Genomic DNA, 18706 nt, shown 5'->3' on the forward strand with positions numbered 1-18706 from the left:
AAAATAAGACTCAGAAAACATACGGGACTACTAGTCCCGTATGTTTAGAGCCAACTTAATCACGGATTAGTGACTCAGAAAACATACAGTTTAGTAGTCCCGTATGTTTTCTGAGTTCATCTTAATGTTTTGTGAAATTTTCTGAGTTCACTAATCCGTGATTAAAACATATGTGATTATTAGTTTCGTATGTTTTCTGAGCTGTTTTGCAAAATAGACTTTTTTTTGACCTGTTGGTCAAAAAGATGTCTATTTTGCTAATTATTTAGCAAAACGGTCTATTTTGCTAAATAATTAGCAAAAACGGACTATTTTGCAAATTTTCCCATGTCAAATTGGTTTCAAAAATGTAAAAGATGGAGTATTCCATAAAATGTCTACTTACGTAGTTGGCCTGTCCATATTGCAATTTTTAATTCAATCCATACCATCCCATTAAGGGGCACATTTGTATCCCTTTTGTGGATATTCTCCCCAGGAACAGTATAACTTTAATGCAAAGTTTTCTATGGCAACATTACATATTTATCTACGGCAACATTTCAAAGTTCGATTTTAGAGTAGACGCAGATACATCCGCAGGCAAAGATCTAATTTTCATAGGACAAAACATTAACAGATTCCTATCGACTAAATACTCATATTGGTATTTTAATTTCATCCTATTTACTAAGAAGGTATTTTAATTAGGCAAATCTGCTTTAAAGCATTTTAATTGGTTTAACTTACCAACAAGGTTCTTTTTCTCGTCGGCGACCAGTTTTCCGGCGAGAGCTCGTCACGTGCGTGGCATGTGATGACTTAAACTGTTTTTTAGCTGCTGATGTGGCACGAATTTTCTGACGTTGCGGTATTTAAAGGTGGGAATTAACCCTCTAAAAATCCTAATTCATCAGAAATAGGACAGATCCGTACCACATCAGCAGCTAAATAACAGTTTAAATCATCACGTGCCACGCACGTGACGAGCTCTCGTCGGAAAACTGGTCGCCGTCGAGAAAAATGGCCTTGTTGGTAAGTTGAACCAATTATAACGTCTTAAAGCAGGTTTGCCTAATTAAAATACATTCTTGGTAAATAGGGTAGAATTAAAATACCAATATGGATATTTAGCGGAAAACAAGCTCATGTTCCTTTTAAGCTGGCAACATACATTACTAGTTCGTCCCCAGCTTGTTATTCTGTCTTTTTCTTGAACTTCACTGAATTAAAAGCTAGTTGGTATTGCTTTTTTTATAGTGCTTCTGTTTATTTTTTCAAGAAGATGGCAATAATGATATTTTTGTGAAAATTTTCTAGCATTTTTTATTAAAATTATTTCTGCTTTTAATAAGTTGCTTCTATAAGTTGCTTTTATAAGCAACTTAGTATAAGGTCCGGTAATACCAAATTGGCAAGTCTACTATGGCAATGCAACTTTTTTGTATCACTATTTCAATCACTTCTCTTCGAGTGCGTCTACTTTTCTTTCAGCAGACATGCCGCTTTTTCAACAGATTATATAAGATGCTATTATATAGTTGCTTTTTTTTAACTACCAAACTGCTATTTTCAACAGACTATATAAGTTTTCTACTATAAGTTACTTTTTTTAAGGAAAATTGAAATTGATAACCATCAAACCATACTTCATATAGTGTAGACTCATTCAGGAAATAACACGGGAGAAACAACTCCTTTTCACTAACAAATAACAACAGATATTCTCAGTCATCGACAAAAATATATGTAAATATAAAATATTAAGTTTGAACGGATTTCCAAGGAAAAAAATTTGAAGATACAATGCCGATTCAATATTTGCTTTGAGCTGTGTTGTTCTTCCCTCCATATGGACGTTACTTCCATATACCCCCGCAAGCCCACTTAGAAAATAAAAAAGTTAGCAAATAACACACTATGTCGGTCTCTAGGCTGCTTGAAATATGCATGTGCACAAGGAAATCGCCGCTCACTCATTCTGGATCAGGAGAACCACCAGGGACCAACTGCAAAGAACAACACTTCATGCATGAGCTAATCGTTGTCATCAAAAGCATCATCATGGTCACAATAGAAAAGTTGCGTCCTGTGCAGTGTAACATGTGTACATGTTTTTAGCATGCCTATATATGAGCTTCCTGTGGAGTGTAATATGTGTACATTTTGTCTAGCATGCCTAAGTATGAGATACAGCTAGATTTGTATCCAGTATCATGTAATATGCGTGCAATAGTATTGGGCTGGGTTGAACATGTCGACTTATGCTGCCACATACAAATAAGTAATTAGGCGATTTAATCTCCAATACTAGGTTTCCTAAAAGAAAATAGAAACTCTTAGGCTGTGTTTGGTTTGATGGAAAGGGAGAGAAAGGAAAGTAATGTGGAAGAGAAAATGTATTTCTAGTGTTTGTTTTGAAAGAAAATAAAAAGGAAAAAGAAAATAAACTTTCCTGTTGAAAAATCACTATATCTATTTTCTTTCCCCATTTCTCTCAGCTGCCCTAGTGAAAACGAAGGAGAGCGACGGAAACGCCTTGCTCGTCGCCTCCCCGATCTCTTGCGTCTCCCTCCAAAACTCGAGTCCTCGTTCTCTCGTTCACTCGCCTCCTTGTTCTCTCCTCTCTTGCCTCCTCGTTCTCTCCTCTCTCTCTCTCTCTCTCTCTCTCTCGATCCATGGAACCCCTCTCGACGCTGATCAAACTCTCGACGCCGATCAAATCCCATTCCGACGCCGATCAGATTTGCTGAAGATTTGAATTCTCATCTCAGATCTGTTGAGGTAATTTTTTTAGATTTTTATGGTATTAGATATTATAGTTGCAACTAGTACAATTGAGACTTCAGCCCTTATTTGATCTATGTTGTGATCATAGCTAAGGTGGACGTATTGATTTTAACCTCGCTTTTTTGGGTATTTTCTTGGTTATTGTTGATTATTGAGTATTATCTGGTTTTAGTAAATTAATCTGAAACCTAAGCAAATCAAAATAACTGATACATTACTTGGTTCTTTTGCTCAATATCCTGAAGAGAGCTGTTGCATTCAGGATTCAACTAAATAAAAGTCAATTGCTTCTTTTGCTTAATATTTTAAGGGAGCTGTTGTTGTATTCTAAACTTGGGATAAAGGGCAATGGAGGAAGCTTTTTTTGAAGTAGTAGTTGTTGACATTATCCACTTGTGATTTCTTGCAGAGGTTCACTAATGTCTATTGACATTACGTCTTTAATTAGTATCAATATTCAGAATTTGTATATATAGATGATTTGTAGATTCAACCTGTACATTGGCAACTTTGAGTTTTGGGGTATATTATCAGAAACGTTTGAGTATGATTAGGATTGATATAAGAGGAGTTTTTAGTATTTGAAACTTTAGGAAAGAACATTTGTTTATGAATTTACAACATTTCGGTGCCATCCATGAATTCGAGCTCGTAATTTATTTTTGATATGGATTTTGTTCTGTAGATGTTGGGTTGCGGTTTAATCTGAAGCGATGAGTCGTTTGATGTTATTTTTGATTTATTTACAGTAACATAGTATGATTCATTGTCTGAATTGATGTTTTCGTTTGGTTTACTCGCAATTAGGCTTGTATTTGGTGATATATTTGATCTTTTCGGAACCGCTCCAGATTCAACTGCAGGTTTCTCTTGGATCTCTCTGTCAACATGAATCCAAATTCATCCGAGGTAAATTCTACTCATATTTTTTTGTTGGTTTTGAAGTTTAATTTGTTGGTGATATTTTGCTCATATTTTTGTTCATACTGTTGATGCATGAAAATACCTTCCATTTAAGAAGATATTGTTTTGGGTTGTGGCCTTCGTTGTAATTAAGTGTTGTAATTATTGCAACAGTGCGGCTGAGGTATTTAGAATGATATGTGCTTGTATATTGTTATAATACCCTCTTGAGATGCGTAACATGTATGTTGTTATAATAGCCGCTTGAAGGACGTTTAGTCTTTTTTAGCGTGGCTTCTGTTTCCTTTCTATACATATTTACATGCTACATAGTTCGAATGTTACATGCTACATAGTTTGGCAGGAAACAAAAAACTGATTGAAATAATGTGACTTTCTGCGTCAGGATATGTTATTTCAGTCACTGGAGCATTTAGTGTTGGATAGGTTTGGGGTCATTTCCATGTGGATCTGTTGAGTTCCATATTTATACATGTTTATTAGCTATTTGCATCTTTGATCTGGTGTGGTGGACTGGATTTCCATTATAATCTATGTAAATCATGTCATATACATGTACAGGAAGTTAGAAAGTATGTATGCCTTAGCAATGGGAACGATTATATCACTCCTGAGGAGCTTTACCTATATTATATTCCTGTGACAGCTTAGTTTTGTCCAGTGCTTTAATACGTGGATCTTGAACTCATTAAAGTCAAATAATATCGAAATGATTACATTATGTCTAAATGATTACACTCTCGTATGATATTTTTCTGTGTGCAAGGAAGGGTAATTGCTCCCTTAGTTCTATTATTAATGTAAACTGTAAAGGGAACTCATATGACTAGAGGCTCAAGAGGGCAGCTTTGTCTGCCGCATTCTACGTCATTTGGAAGGAAAGGAATCAAAGATTTCATTTTCAGATGTTTGTATCCAGAATGATTGATTTCTATTGTACATTCTCATATAGTGTGAGTTTTACACTTTTGGGCATTCAAGTTTCTATCCATGTTTATGCAGACTAATCTGTAGCCACAGAAGCTTATGGCTTATTCTCATATATTTAATCTGTAGCCACAGAAGCTTATGACCAGGACTCATAATCGCCTACTTAACAATTTGATTACCCATACTCTATTAGTTTAGTTAGATTAACAACATGGACATATCAGTTATAAATGGTTAGTCGAAGGTTTCAGTTTAATATTTTCATGATTGTTGTTTATGATTGTGACGTGCTTACTATAGAAAGTGTTTGAATTTGTAGACAAAAGAAGATGATGAATGGGCTATACAAAGGAAAAAGATAAAATGTTCAGCAGGGATTGTGGCTGCATATGTAACATATGCAGGTGCTATTATGGCAACTAATATCTACCAAGTGGAGTATATAGATAGATCAATCTTAGCTCAAAAAGATGAACATAGGAACTTACTTATGGAGCAACTAACTCAACAAAGTGATAGAGATTGTCGTGAACAACTACGCATGGGAGTTAATGCTTTTGCTAGATTGTGTCAGTTGCTTAGGGAGACGGGACGTCTTTATGATAATAGACGCAGTTCTGTAGAGGAACAAGTTGCTAAGTTCCTTCAAATTCTTTCTCATAACTGGAAGAATCGAGCAGTGAAGTTCTATTTTATGCGTTCGGGTGAGACTGTTAGCCGCCACTTTCACAAAGTATTAGAGGCATTACTATCGCTTGAGGATCAATTTATTAAACAACCAGATGGCTTCGAAGTTCCACTAGAAATTCAGACAAATCATAGATTATGACCCTATTTCAAGGTAAAATATAAAATTTTTGTAATAAATATTACATCATGATAATAATAGTCAAGTTGCTAATCACTTTGTTAATCTATTATAGAATTGTATTGGCGCAATTGATGGATCTCATTTTCGAGTGAAAGTGGCAAAAGAAGATACAAGAAGGTATCGAGGCCGAAAAGAATTTCCAACTCAAAATGTGCTTGCCGCTTGCACCTTTGACTTGAAATTCACATATGTTCTAGCTGGTTGGGAAGGGTCTGCTTCAGATTCGCGGGTGTTGAACAATGCATTAATACGACAAGACAAAATATTTGTTCCTCAAGGTGATAACTCTTATGTCCAATCATTTTCAAGATCAGATAAGACCTTGTTTACATAAACACATTTTAACTGTTAAATTTTGTTCAATTTTAGGAAAATATTATTTAGTTGATGGTGGTTTTATGCTGAGGCCGGGATTCCTTACACCATTTAGGAGCACGCGTTATCACCTCAAGGAATATTCAACAAGACAACCTGAAAATCCTCGTGAAGTGTATAACCATCACCACTCTTCACTGCGAAATGCAATTGAGCGTGCTTTTGGAGTCTTGAAGAAGCGATTTCCAATCTTGGGTAATGGAACAGAACCTCATTATCCAATTAAAACACAAAAAGATATCATTTATGCATGTACTATTCTACATAATTTTCTAATGGGTGTTGATCCTGACGAGGGGCTTCTTGAACAAGTTGATCAGGAAGTTTTGAACCAAATGATAGATGTTGAAGCTCATGTAAATGATAATGAAGAGTATAGACGAGGAGAGATTCTAAGGCAAAAAATAGCCGATGATATGTGGAGAGATTATTCGAAATATTTTCATTCTTCAAATAAAAAGTAAATGTGTTTTATTTGCCCTCTGCTAATGTTCCTGTGCAAAAAAGTTTCAATCTGGAAACAATTGTATCGTCTATAGGTACTGGTGATGTAGGACAGAGAAGATGGATATTTGCTTAACTGAAACATTGAGAGAACAAGTGCACAAAGGGCAAAAGCCCGATCGAAGTTTCTCATATCATGTTTATCAAGCAACATGTGCAGAGTTATATGCTAAATGTGGAATAAAGGTTGAAGTGGATCATATTAAAAACCGATTAAAGACACTTAAAAAAGATATGGGCGTATTTCAAGACATGCAGAATTCTTCTAATGGATTTGCATTTAATCGAGTGACAAGGATGATGGATGTGGAGCCAAAAGTTTGGGAAGATTGCATAAAGGTACATTGGATAATTAGTCATTTATTAATTTTGGTAATTGTTCTGACTCATGAAAATGTTCGTAGTAAAAAAAGTTTAAACACAATGCTCCAACACTCGTATAAGACACAATTGGAGAATACTGAGCTTATGGTATTGTCTAGACTTGTCCACTTCATAACAATAATGGGGCCAAGCTCTGGAGTTGTGATCATAGGTGGTGAAGTCGGACGCTGGAACAATGGCTAAATACACTGGGAAAAAAATAGAAAAAGAAAAGAACTTCTACTGAGGATTATATGAATGAAAATCATCTGTTCCTCAGTTTTTTGTATTTAAGTTGGTAATCCTCCAAATTAGTATTCTTTTCATGAATATCTTTAGAATTTGAATACATATATAAATATAAATGTATTAATAGGCACATCCTGACTAGTTGTTATATTAGTTTGACTATTTTGTGTTTTCTTTGTGCCATTGAAAAGACTTATCAATGGTGGAAGTTGATTCTTTATCTATTAATAAGCACATCCTGGAGCAAAACAATTTCGTTACAAACCTGTACCGTGTTTTGAACACTTGCAAATTATTTATGGGAAAGACAGGGCTGTTGGTTTAGCTTCTGAAACTATCAAAGAAAGACGTGTTCGCATAGAAAATGAAAGAGATGAATCAAGTTCTATCAATACAAATCAAGATGATAGAGAAGCTGTTCAAGAGAATGATATAGAATGCATCGGCCCTTCAAAAAGTAAAGAACAAGATCCCAAAACCCGTTCTGCAACGGGAACATCTTCAAAGGTGATATATAAAAGAAAGCATAGTGCCACTAGCAATTTGGGTGAAGAGCTTGATGGGCTAAAAAGCGGAATGGAGTCAATTGCTTCTGCAATTTGGAAGATCGGTCCTCGTTTTTACACAGAAGGAGAGATATTTGAGGAGTTTTCAAAAGTTGAAGGGCTCAATGAGGACGAACAGCTTGTAGCCTACGACTATCTTACCGAGGATGCTGCTCGAGGAAGAAACTTTATTGGGTTACCAATTCATCAGAGGAAAAGATGGTTGGAGATTAAGCTTGGATGGGCATCACACAATCTTGGTATCGGTACTAGGAGGTAATTTTACAATGAAACATTCATTTGCCTAATATAAAAGCCTTCTTATTGATGACATCTTTGTTATTCAGTGGACTTGTAGATTTTTATTATGATTCATGTATCGTCACCGTGACTTTTATTAGTGATAAAGATCACCAGACTTCGGTGATTGACTCGTTTGAAGCTCTTCATATTGATGGATGACCAACTTGTTCAATTATGTCACAAGTTTGTATCCTTATTGCATGTTTATATTCTACTTATTTGAATTTTTATTTGAATTAATTTCAGGGAATAAAGGATGTGAGATTGATGTCTTGATGGGCTCACTAAAGTCAAAAACCAAGGACTTCGGCATATTTTTCTCTCTTTGGTTAAGATTCTCTATATGAAATAAAATTGATTGTAATAGACTTTGTTGGTTAAGATCTTCTATATGAAATTGATTGTAATAGACTTTGTTGATTAAGATTTTCTATATGAAATTGATTATAATAGAATTTGTGACTAGAAATGGATTCTAGTTTATATTAGGAATATCATGACATTTACTTTAGACAATATTACATTAAACGCTGGGCGTTTCCAGGCGTCGAACTTGACGCCCAGCGCTTAGTCGCCTAGGCGGACGCCTAAGCGGTTTCTGGGCGTTTTTTTTTCTTTCTTCATTTAAGTGGTGGTCGATGAGGTTTTGCTGAAGGTCGGAGGAGGTAGTGGAGGTGTTCATATTTGGAGGTTAATGGAGTTTGAAGGACGTGTAGGCTACGACACATAAAATCACAATCAAGGCCTACAGGGTACAATACACGTAAACAGACAATGCTCCCCTAAACGTTCGTAAAATCTAGGTGGGCAGCCTAAATACCGCCTAGGCGCTAGGCGCTAGTTAGGCGGCCTAGGTACCGCCTAGGCCTAGGCGTACGCCTAAGCGGACTAGGCGAAGGTTTTTTAAAACAGAGACTTTAGATTTGTTTTGGTTCTTTCATTGACATTTCTTTCTGAAAATATTATGTGTGAGAAATGTTGTTTTTTAATTAGTGGAATTGTGGTTGTGCTTTTGCTTGTTAATATTATGAGTGAGAATTGTTCTTTAATTAGTGGAATTGTGGTTGTGTTTTTGCTTGTTAATTATTTTTTATAAATTATTTAAAATCTAAATCTAATTCCAAAAAGTATGAATTAATTTATGTTGTGATAATTTTCTTCCTCATTTTCTCATAAAGGTAACCAAACAAAAGAAAATTATTTTCATATGAATTTTCTTCTAACTTTCATTACAATATTCTTTCTAACCAAACAATAGAAAGAATATCATTTTTCATTACAATATTCTTTCTAACCAAACAATAGAAAGAATATCATTTTCTTTTCTTTTTCTTTTCCTTTCCTTTTACTTTCTCTTTCTTTTTCTTTTCTCGAAAGAATATCATTTTCTTTTCTTTTTCTTTTCCTTTCCTTTTACTTTCTCTTTCTTTTTCTTTTCTCTCCCTTTCTCTCAAACCAAACATAGCCTTAAAGAGAAGCTATATTTATAGCATATCAATGAAATCCACAGTTTCCCCATCATCATAGCAAGTGCAAGCATAATGAACAGCAGCTCATTGCTGAGGTTAAAATTGGTACCAGCTCTTACAGCTTTAGAAAGTGGACTAGATAATGAAAATATTCGGAAAGTTGTGTTTACTTACAATGGCAATGTTGTTTCCATTCAGTAATATCTGGTCTAACTTCGTGATCCTGCGCCCTTCAGACGTAATTTCACTAAACCAAGAAAAATAAACATATTGTTTAGTAACAGACTAGGAACAAACTGAAAAGCAATTCATGTTTGCATGTGAACATATCTTCAATTGATTCAGGAAAAATATTCCACTCGCACATCCACAGAATTAGGAGAAAGAAAAAAAGAAAAGAGAAAAAGGAAAATGAAAGAAAGAAATATGATAAAACAAAAATGCATCTGTACCTTCAAATTTATCCAGCATATGGACAGATTTATACAATACAAACCTTGATTCACACCATAATGAAATTTATGAACTATAGTGGCAGCAATATAAAAAACTGAATGTAGGCGTCAAAAAAGTGCTTACAGACATCCTAACACCACTCAAGACAACATAGAAGAACGATATACACGTCATCAGGCAACACACTGCAGCGCGGCAGGACATGGTGCCGCGGCTAAGGCGCGACAGCATATGACGCCGCGGCTTAGGCGCTGCAGTCTAGGGTGCCGCGGCTTTAGCGCGACAGCTTAGGGTGCCGCGGCTTCGGCGCGACAGCTTAGAGTGCCGCGGCCATTATAGAAGAGTGCTGTGGTGGTTGTAAGTCAGTTATTCGATGATTATTTGAAGCCCACGTGGCGGCATATCAGAGATAGAACGTGTGCTGACGTGGATAGGCAGTTAAACCACGAAAAAGGTGGTTAAAAGTCGTGGGAGAACAGTTTCAAACACGTACGAACGTGGGTGTAACTGCCCCTTTAGCCGCGGCAGTGTCGACTGCCGCGCTCTTTGGCCGCGACAGTGTCGACTGTCGCGCTTTTAGCCGCGACAGCATCAACTGCCGCGCCTAAAGAGGCAGTTGTTGATCGGCTATCTCTTCAGTTATCGTCTAAGGAGGCTATAAATACCCCCCTATGGTCATCATTGACGGGGGCTGAGCATTTTCCAGAGAGATTAGAGCAGAGAGCCTTTAGTTTTGGTGAATTAGAGCAAGAGAGAGAGTCTTCCTTCTTCACAAACATCCTCAAGAAGCTTCTAGCGAGTCCTAGAGATCTAAGCTCAGACTTGATCTTTGGAAGAGTGAACATCTTACATCGATAAGATATTCGCTTCAAATTCTTACTTCGATAAACGAAGGAAGAATCATTAAACCCCTCACGGTTCAATCAGAATCTGTGATTTGGTGGTCCACGAGTCAAAGCGCTCCCGGCACAGGCAAAGATCCCACGCAAGCAGCGATCCAAACAACGATCCTGCGTTTGTTTCTAAAAAGTTGTAATTTTCCTTTTGTTGTGTAAAAGAAGTCTTATAAAAAGACTATCTCTTTTGAATTTGTTGTAATCGACCGAAGATATAATGAATTCCACAACGAAACCAACTTTTGACGCAAACAAGCTGGCGACCACAGTGGGAGCCAACGGTCCTTTTGTTGTGTAAAAGAAGTCTTATAAAAAGACTATCTCTTTTGAATTTGTTGTAATCGACCGAAGATATAATGAATTCCATAACAAAACCAACTTTTGACGCAAACAGGTTAAACATGCAAATAGTTTCCTTTAAACCAAATTTGAGGAATATCTCTCATCATCCTCTTCAAGATCTTCATTGTCTCACAAGTACAAGAGGATCTCACAATTGAGGAAGACTTACATGCCAAAGAAGGCACAAAATGAAGACTCTCGCCTGATTGTTGCTGAGAATTTTACTCACAACACCTCTGCTCACAATGGCTCTTATCTAGTTAAAGAGTCACCGAATCAAAGCCCACCAACACTGACGAAAGGCCTTGGAACAAACCGACGGGGTTCGCTATCACGCGGACCTAGAGTCGAGGAGACATCGAGTGGTTCAGTTGTCTCAACAACCAATCACTCATATCTCTGCTAAAATGACGACGGATGAATGGACTTTTGTCAAGAGGGCTCGCTCGACCCTCAAAGAATGTATACAAAAACGTCGTGCAAACGCTGCTCATGCCCGAGCTCTCCTACAACAAAGACGAGAAAGGAGGAAGGAAACGGTGGCCAAAGAACCACCGAAACTCCGCCAAGTTTGGATTCCGAAGTCTGGACTTATGCAAAATCAGCATTCGGAGCCCGTTAAGACTCCATACCCGCAAGGGGGTGGTTTTAGACGTGCGACTCCCGACATAACCTTGGATCGCTCAAAGACGGGTGGTTTTAGACGTGCGACTCCCAACATAACCTTGGATCGCTCAAAGACAAAAATAAATTGTCCTGAGAATGCCAACAAGGTTTTACACCCCCAGAAGAAGACGCATTCACCAAATGATATCGTCATACCTGGGAGGTCATGCCAACAGACGATACGATTTTTTGGCAATCATACCGATGAGTCGTATTATCAAGTTGGGGTTGTGAATAATTTTCGAAAGAGAGTTATTCGAGAAATAAACTCTCATTGTTCCTGTGCGCGACTCGTTAAAGCAGCATTATCAGAATGTAACTGTTTTAAACGAGAAGCCATCTCACGAAGAGTCTCTGTATTGTCAAAGCCTAAGCCGAGACATTTCCGCAAGAGAAAATCAGCTGCCCAAGATGATGAATTCCCTGAAGTCACCATCAACGTGGCTGATAAAAGAAAGTCAAAGCGGCATTCAAATGACTCAAATCCTGACTTTTCTCCCAGTGGAAAAGTCAATCCAAGAATTGCTCAAAGGATGTCTCGACTCCAATTAGGAGCCATCAGACGCAGAGATTACAAAAGAATGCAAGAAGGAATGTCCTCGGAGGATGAATTCTCGGACACTTGTTCTGCAATCACTTCTGATGATACAATGTCTAGCACGGGACAAACCAGAGAAGTACTCACGATCACCTCTGATCAATTTGCTCAAATACTTCAAGAAGCTCTAGCCAAACAACGTGAAGAAATTAGAGCCGAAGTGAAGACAGAAATAGAGTTAGCTATCCAACAAATGAGAGAATTGCTAACTCAACGGCCTCAACCTCCTGAGTCCAGTCAGCGAGCTGAATCCAGTCGCCACACTCAACAGAGAGATTGTGATGACGGCTCAAAGTAAGAAGACGGTATTGCAGCATTCTTATCGAGGGAATGGATTCAATTACGCATACGGCAAAATTCAAGCATGATTAGCTTTCCCGTTGACGGGAAGAACTGCGCCTAATTCAGCATTTGATTTTTCAAGTCTCATTTGGTATGATCTCCGGCAATCAGCTTTAATGGTCCGGTCATTCGTTGCACCTTCGCGGTCGGCTTCGATTGGTAACCGGACGGCTCAAGCAGGGAGGCATCAATTGGCTGGGAATGAAATAGAAGAAATTTGTTCATCAGGCAACTTCTCGATGATGACACCGAAGTGTCAATCGGAAACCTTCTGGATGAAAAACAAAAAGACGGGGAGTCTTCGACATTTTGTCATTCTCGCTCCGTAACAAGGGCAACTGAATTGCAGAGATCCTGTTAAGAGGACTTTCATTCTGGCACACATGCCAAAATAATCTCTCTATCGATGTTCTGGACTCTGGGGGTCGTACATCCAAGACTTGGAAAGTGTTGAAAATGGCGCGGTGAACAAGCATAACACTTTCTTAAATAAAGAAAGCTGAGAGAAGCAACGCACGACATCTGCAATCACGGACCGATCCGATCCGAAGTTTTCAAGGGTATTTCTTCGAAATGATGAAGCTCCAGCCATCTTGGATACTGCCTCGCCATATGACTAAATCGGGCTAACACCTATTTAAGATCAGGATGGAGCTAAGAGGATACTGGATCCAAACTACTGTGGGCGTACCACAGAAGGTTCTTTCATCCACCGAGATTTGCTTTGGACTTAAAAACAGGATCCATAGCCCTAATTGACTCCGGCGTTCATAACGACGAAAGGAAGTCGGTAAAGACGGCATCAACCTCCGCCCAAGTGGGCACGAGTATAGAACTTTCCCCACACTCCAAAGAGATATGAGTATAAACTGCTCTCGATATCGCACTGGAGTACAATGTAACCCGTTTCGAAATGAAACTGGGGTGGATGATTTATATAACGGGAATGTTCCTGGGAGAATCTTGATATTCTTAAGGATAACCCGACTGTCGGACTGAGATAAACGTAATCTGGTTACACAAGAACTGATAGTTGTTATGTAACGAAGCTGTGGTGGATATTCATGTAAGGGAAGTTCCACGGAAGAATGTTAAATGTAATATTCTTAGGGATAACCCGATGCATTATGAACAAGTGATAAACCTAACTCTATATATGAATATCGAATACTCTTTTGGCTGAGATGAGATTCGATTACCTCTTTAGATTAATCTTCCCTCATAAAATCCATTTTGGTCAAACCTTTAAAGAGTTATGGAGACCAAAGGCTTAAAATTCGACGCTCTCGAATTCCTTCCAATGAAGCGGAAGAGGTTTCAGGAGAATATTGAGCGATCAAACGGGACGTTTAAAAGCAGTTAGAATCGTGCTAAATTCCCATCTGGTCAACGCTTTAAACAGTGGCCAAAACCAAAACCCCTCACTCGATTTCGTTACCAGAACGAGGTCCACAATTGAACGATCAAACCTTTAAACAGTTAGGATCGCTCAAATTCCCATCTGGTCAACCTTTAAAGCAGTTAGGACCCAAAGCAAATCCCCTCTCGATTCGTTTCCAGAACAGAGGTCGCAAGCAAATTGACGATCAATGACCTTTAAACAGTTAGGATCGCTCTCTGAAATTCCCATCGTTTTTTTTCGTATTGTTGGTCAAAGCCTTTAAACGCAGTTAGAGACCAAAACGACAAAATCCACTCTCAGATTCGTTCCATGAACGAGGAGGTCCATCAAATTGTGAAGCGATCAACACTTTAAACAGTTAGGATCGTCCAAATTCCCATCTTGGTCAAACCTTTAACAGTTAGGACCGAACCAAAAATCCCCTCTGTCGATTTCGTTCCATGACGAGAGGTCCACAAAATTGAACGATCAACACTTAACAGTTAGGATGTCTCAAATCCTCTTGGTCAAACTTTAAACAGTAGGACCACAAACCAAATCCCTCTCGATTCCGTTCCATGACAGAGGTCCACAATTAAACGATTCAAACTTTAAACAGTTAGGATAAATCGTCTCAATTTCCCATCTGGTCAAACCTTTAAACAGTTGGGCACAAGACAAAATCTCCTCTCGAAGTTCCTCCATGAACGAGAAGGTCAACAAAACGAACGATCAAAACTTTAAACAGTTAGATCGTCTCAAAACTCAATTGGTCAGTACTTACTAGCAGTTAGGACGCAACAGCCAAAGTCTCTTTCGATTCCTTCGCCGAACGAGAGGTCCACTTTTAAGTTGAATCAGGTCAAACCTTATGACAGTTAGGATTATTCAAACAATCTAGATTTCTCTAAGTTGAAGTCTCGCACTTTGAGTTTCTTTTGCACCAGGAGATAGAAATAAAATTCCCTTCCTCTCTCGATTTTCGGGTTCATACTCTAGCAACAAAACAAGAGACCGAGGAGATAGAAATATAAAATTCTTCCTCTCCGATTTTGGGTTTACTCTACCCAACAAACAAGAGCAGCAGGGAGATAGAATATAAAATTCTTGTCTCCGCCATCATCGGGATTCGTCTCTTACCAATCAAAAAGAGAACCAGAATACTCCAATAGGAGACCGAGTCTAAAACTATTTCAGCTAATCTCAACAGGAATTTCCGAGAAAGATATTACTCAAACATATTCTTAAGAAATAACTGATTTAAACACCCGAAGGCTATATGAGGGTTAAACTGTTCCCGAACTACTCACACTAGAGCATATGAAGTAATAAACTATTTCTCCATTCTTCTTCACAACAGTTCGTGATTCAAGACTTCGAACAGACGCCAAGCGATAGACGCAGCACCGGAAGAATCTTAGGCTATTCTACAAAGCACTGAATAAGCTAAAGGAAGTCAAGGCATTGAAGCCATTCACAGACCATCTAACGCTAATGTTCCTCACAAAACACTGGAGAAATCGTGCGCAGGAGAAGTTATCATATTCCAAGTGACCCCAGCCCCTCTCCTAAAAATGATGAGTCTGAGATACTTTGGAGGGGATATCTGTAAGGCGTCAAAAAAGTGCTTACAGACATCCTAACACCACTCAAGACACATAGAGAAGATATCACGTCGATCAGGCAACACTGCCGCGCGGCAGGACATGGTGCGCGGCTAAGGCGCGGACAGCATATGACGCTGCGGCTTAGGCGCTGCAGTCAATAGGTGCCGCGTGCTTTAGCGCGACAGCTTGTCGTGTCGCGGCTTGGGCGCTGCAATCTAGGGTGCCGCGGCTATGTTAAAGGAGTGTTGCAGCAGTTACGAAACAGTTATATGATGATTTTTGAGGCCCACGTGGCAGCATACCAGAAACAGAACGTGTGCTGACGTGTACAAGCAGTTAAACCACGAAAAAGGTGGTTAAAGGTCGTGGGAGAACTGTTTCAAACACGTATGAACGTGGGTGTAACTGCCCCTTTAGCCGCGGCAGTGTCGACTGCCGCGCTCTTTGGCCGCGACAGTGTCGACTGTCGCGCCCTTTAGCCGCGACAGCATCAACTGCCGCGCCTAAAGAGGCAGTTGTTGATCGGCTATCTCTTCAGTTATCGTCTAAGGAGGCTATAAATACCCCCCTATGGCCATCATTGACGGGGGCTGAGCATTTTCCAGAGAGATTAGAGCAGAGAGCCTTGAGTTTTGGTGAATTAGAGCAAGAGAGAGAGTCTTCCTTCTTCACAAACATCCTCAAGAAGCTTCTGGCGAGTCCTAGAGATCTAAGCTCTGACTTGATCTTTAGAAGAGTGAACATCTTACATCGATAAGATATTCGCTTCAAATTCTTACTTCGATAAACGAAGGAAGAATCATTAAACCCCTCACGGTTCAATCAGAATCTGTGATTTGGTGGTCCACGAGTCAAAGCGCTCCCGGCACAGGCAAAGATCCCACGCAAGCAGCGATCCAAACAACGATCCTGCGTTTGTTTCTCAAGAGTTGTAATTTTCCTTTTGTTGTGTAAAAGAAGTCTTATAAAAAGACTATCTCTTTTGAATTTGTTGTAATCGACCGAAGATATAATGAATTCCATGACAAAACCAACTTTTGACGCAAACAGTGAAAGGTAGACAAAAAACATGAGCTTGAAGACTACAAGAAAAGGCAAGAGGATGAAGAATATGAAGAAAACACGATCCATGCAACCCTTTTAAAAAAGTTTGTATTGAATTCAGCAGAAGAAAATGACCATAAATGCAATGAAAGGCTCAAGGAAGAACCTACTCCTTAATTATATGCTTTTTTAAGGCAAACACTTCTTCCTAACAGCTTTATCATTAACTAAGCTTTATCATTAACTAAGTGCTAAATGGTAACTTGTCATTAGCAGTAAATTATTATTATTATTATTATTCGCATGGCAACATACAGTTTCCATGTGCCAAATAAAAACATCCAAGATTATCACAACATAAATCTCTCCAATATGCAAAACACAGATAGGTACATAGAATATTACTGCTTAAGAACATGGAAAATTGGAAGTGAGATTCGTTGGTAACTAGTTGGAACAATAAATACATTTATCTAGCAAATAGCATCAACTTTATAGGAGTGAGAAGTTACTTAAGTTGCTGTGTATGCATGTATATATCTTACATATGCAAAGTAGAATAAGATACTAATAACATTAACCTAAAAGCACTTCTCATTGTTAGCAAATACTTCTATTTTCACTATTTTTCCCCCACTAAACTGGTATTTTTAATGGTTATTCAAGAAAAGCTATCTCATCATTCGCCTCCTTTTCTGCTCTTCCCAGCAACAACAACACCAACGAAAATTGCTTCTTTCCTCCAGTTTCATTGCTTTGAAAGGGCTGTTAGTAGGAAATGAAAGATCGTCGAAGATTCACAATCTCGATTCAATTATTCCAAAATCGCTAGTGCTCCAATTTAAGCATTTGCTTCGTCCTCTTAACACTACTAAATGTTGCAATTTACCTCAAATTAGATACAACTTTCTTTGTTAACTCTTACAACGTTTTTCACATAAATCTTTTTTTCTTCCCCCACAAAGTAAACATAAGCAAAATTAGAACTTTAAGAAGTCTAGATACCTGGTAACATTAGGGTTAGGGTTACCATACTATTCAGTGACGTCCTCGAGAACCATGTTGACGTAGACGTCGAATCCCTTCAGGGTTCCAACGAGCTCCTTGTCTCCCTTCATTATCACCCATATCTTCGACCCAATGCACCGATCAATCAGCTCTAACAAAAATCAGAAGGAAAAAAGAAACGATTTTTTACTGTGGAAAGAGAGATGAATTACCTGAAGGCAAGAGTTGAGATGGGTTATGAGACATCTTCAAAATTTGAGGTTGCAGCAATTGAAACTGAGACTGAGTTTGTAGGGTTTTGCCCTTCCCCTGCTTTCTCTTTTTCTTTTTCTTTTTCCTTTTTATTTTTTTGGGAAAACCCCAAATATAGTGTTTGGGTCTGGTATCGTTCAACCCGGAACGATATCCACAGCCTATGGGCTTTGATTGATTGTGGGCCTCTTCTCGAAACCAAAGTACCGTACATTTCCAACGCAGGCCATAATTTTATTATTGTTTCAGAAGTTGAAAGAAGAAAATAAAAAATTAGTTCTTAGATAAAATATTTTATCATTAACCTAGTTACGTGAATGCGCTTGCCGAAACTTACGAAGAACCAAACTCTATTATAAAAATTAACGATAGGTGAGGCGATTTGAACTTTTTAGATAAGGGGGGCTTCTTTGAAAAACAAAATACATATGAAGGAGGATTTTTGTTATAATTTCTTGGAATGCCCACAGTAAATTAATACCCACACAAAATTAATTTCGTAAAATATCCAAGGCCGTGCGTCAGGGGGCGTCTCAACCCAAGGAAAAATACACTCAGGGTTTTCCTCGTACTAGCTTTTGCGCTCGCTCCCTCTTCTCGACGAGGGTCTCTTCCTCTGCTATCACGATCAGGGTCTCTACCCCTTATATCTCGTTCCCTAGCTTTTGATATCTCCGTTTCTCTCTTCCTTTTTTTTTTTTCCTGCAACTGAGTTTCTGCAGAATCTTTTTGGGAATGCAAGTCAACTTGTTCAGATTTAGAGTGATCACCCATTTTCCTCAACTTCAGATATTTGTCAAGAATGAACTTTA

The 18706-nt window shown here is 38.4% G+C and overlaps 2 protein-coding genes across 4 annotated transcripts; one reads left to right on the top strand and one right to left on the bottom strand.

The window, feature by feature from the left end:
- LOC109820590 (sm-like protein LSM5) lies at window positions 1652-17997 on the bottom strand. Its single transcript, XM_020386749.1, has 4 exons — window positions 17855-17997; window positions 17670-17793; window positions 9477-9549; window positions 1652-1988 (listed from the first exon to the last, which is right to left on the bottom strand). Exons 1-4 carry the CDS (start codon window positions 17886-17888, stop codon window positions 1956-1958), a joined length of 264 nt encoding a protein of 87 aa, XP_020242338.1. The 5' UTR covers window positions 17889-17997; the 3' UTR covers window positions 1652-1955.
- LOC109820589 lies at window positions 1998-8302 on the top strand. Of its 3 annotated transcripts, XM_020386748.1 has the most exons (5): window positions 1998-2763; window positions 3577-3678; window positions 5547-5772; window positions 5864-6064; window positions 8080-8302. In XM_020386748.1, the coding sequence occupies exons 2-5, from the start codon at window positions 3658-3660 to the stop codon at window positions 8178-8180; spliced, it is 549 nt and encodes a 182-aa protein (XP_020242337.1). In that variant the 5' UTR covers window positions 1998-2763; window positions 3577-3657; the 3' UTR covers window positions 8181-8302. The 3 variants fall into 3 exon arrangements, with proteins under 3 accessions (XP_020242337.1, XP_020242335.1, XP_020242336.1); XM_020386746.1 differs by lacking the exon at window positions 8080-8302 and having other exon boundaries at window positions 5864-6407; XM_020386747.1 differs by lacking the exon at window positions 8080-8302 and having other exon boundaries at window positions 3621-3678; window positions 5864-6407.

The sequence above is a fragment of the Asparagus officinalis genome, chromosome 8, assembly GCF_001876935.1.
Source record: "Asparagus officinalis chromosome 8, Aspof.V1, whole genome shotgun sequence".
In the NCBI taxonomy this organism is placed as follows: domain Eukaryota; kingdom Viridiplantae; phylum Streptophyta; class Magnoliopsida; order Asparagales; family Asparagaceae; genus Asparagus; species Asparagus officinalis.

Coding starts and splice junctions, on each gene's coding strand:
- LOC109820589 (XM_020386746.1), top strand. CDS start 3,658: ATGAATCCAAATTCATCCGAG. Junction 3,679..5,546: donor TGAATCCAAATTCATCCGAG/GTAAATTCTACT, acceptor AATCTATTATAG/AATTGTATTGGCGCAATTGA. Junction 5,773..5,863: donor CAAAATATTTGTTCCTCAAG/GTGATAACTCTT, acceptor GTTCAATTTTAG/GAAAATATTATTTAGTTGAT.
- LOC109820590 (XM_020386749.1), bottom strand. CDS start 17,888: ATGTCTCATAACCCATCTCAACTCTTGCCTTCAG. Junction 17,794..17,854: donor ATCTCAACTCTTGCCTTCAG/GTAATTCATCTC, acceptor GATTTTTGTTAG/AGCTGATTGATCGGTGCATT. Junction 1,989..9,476: donor ATGGAAACAACATTGCCATT/GTAAGTAAACAC, acceptor TGTTCTTTGCAG/TTGGTCCCTGGTGGTTCTCC.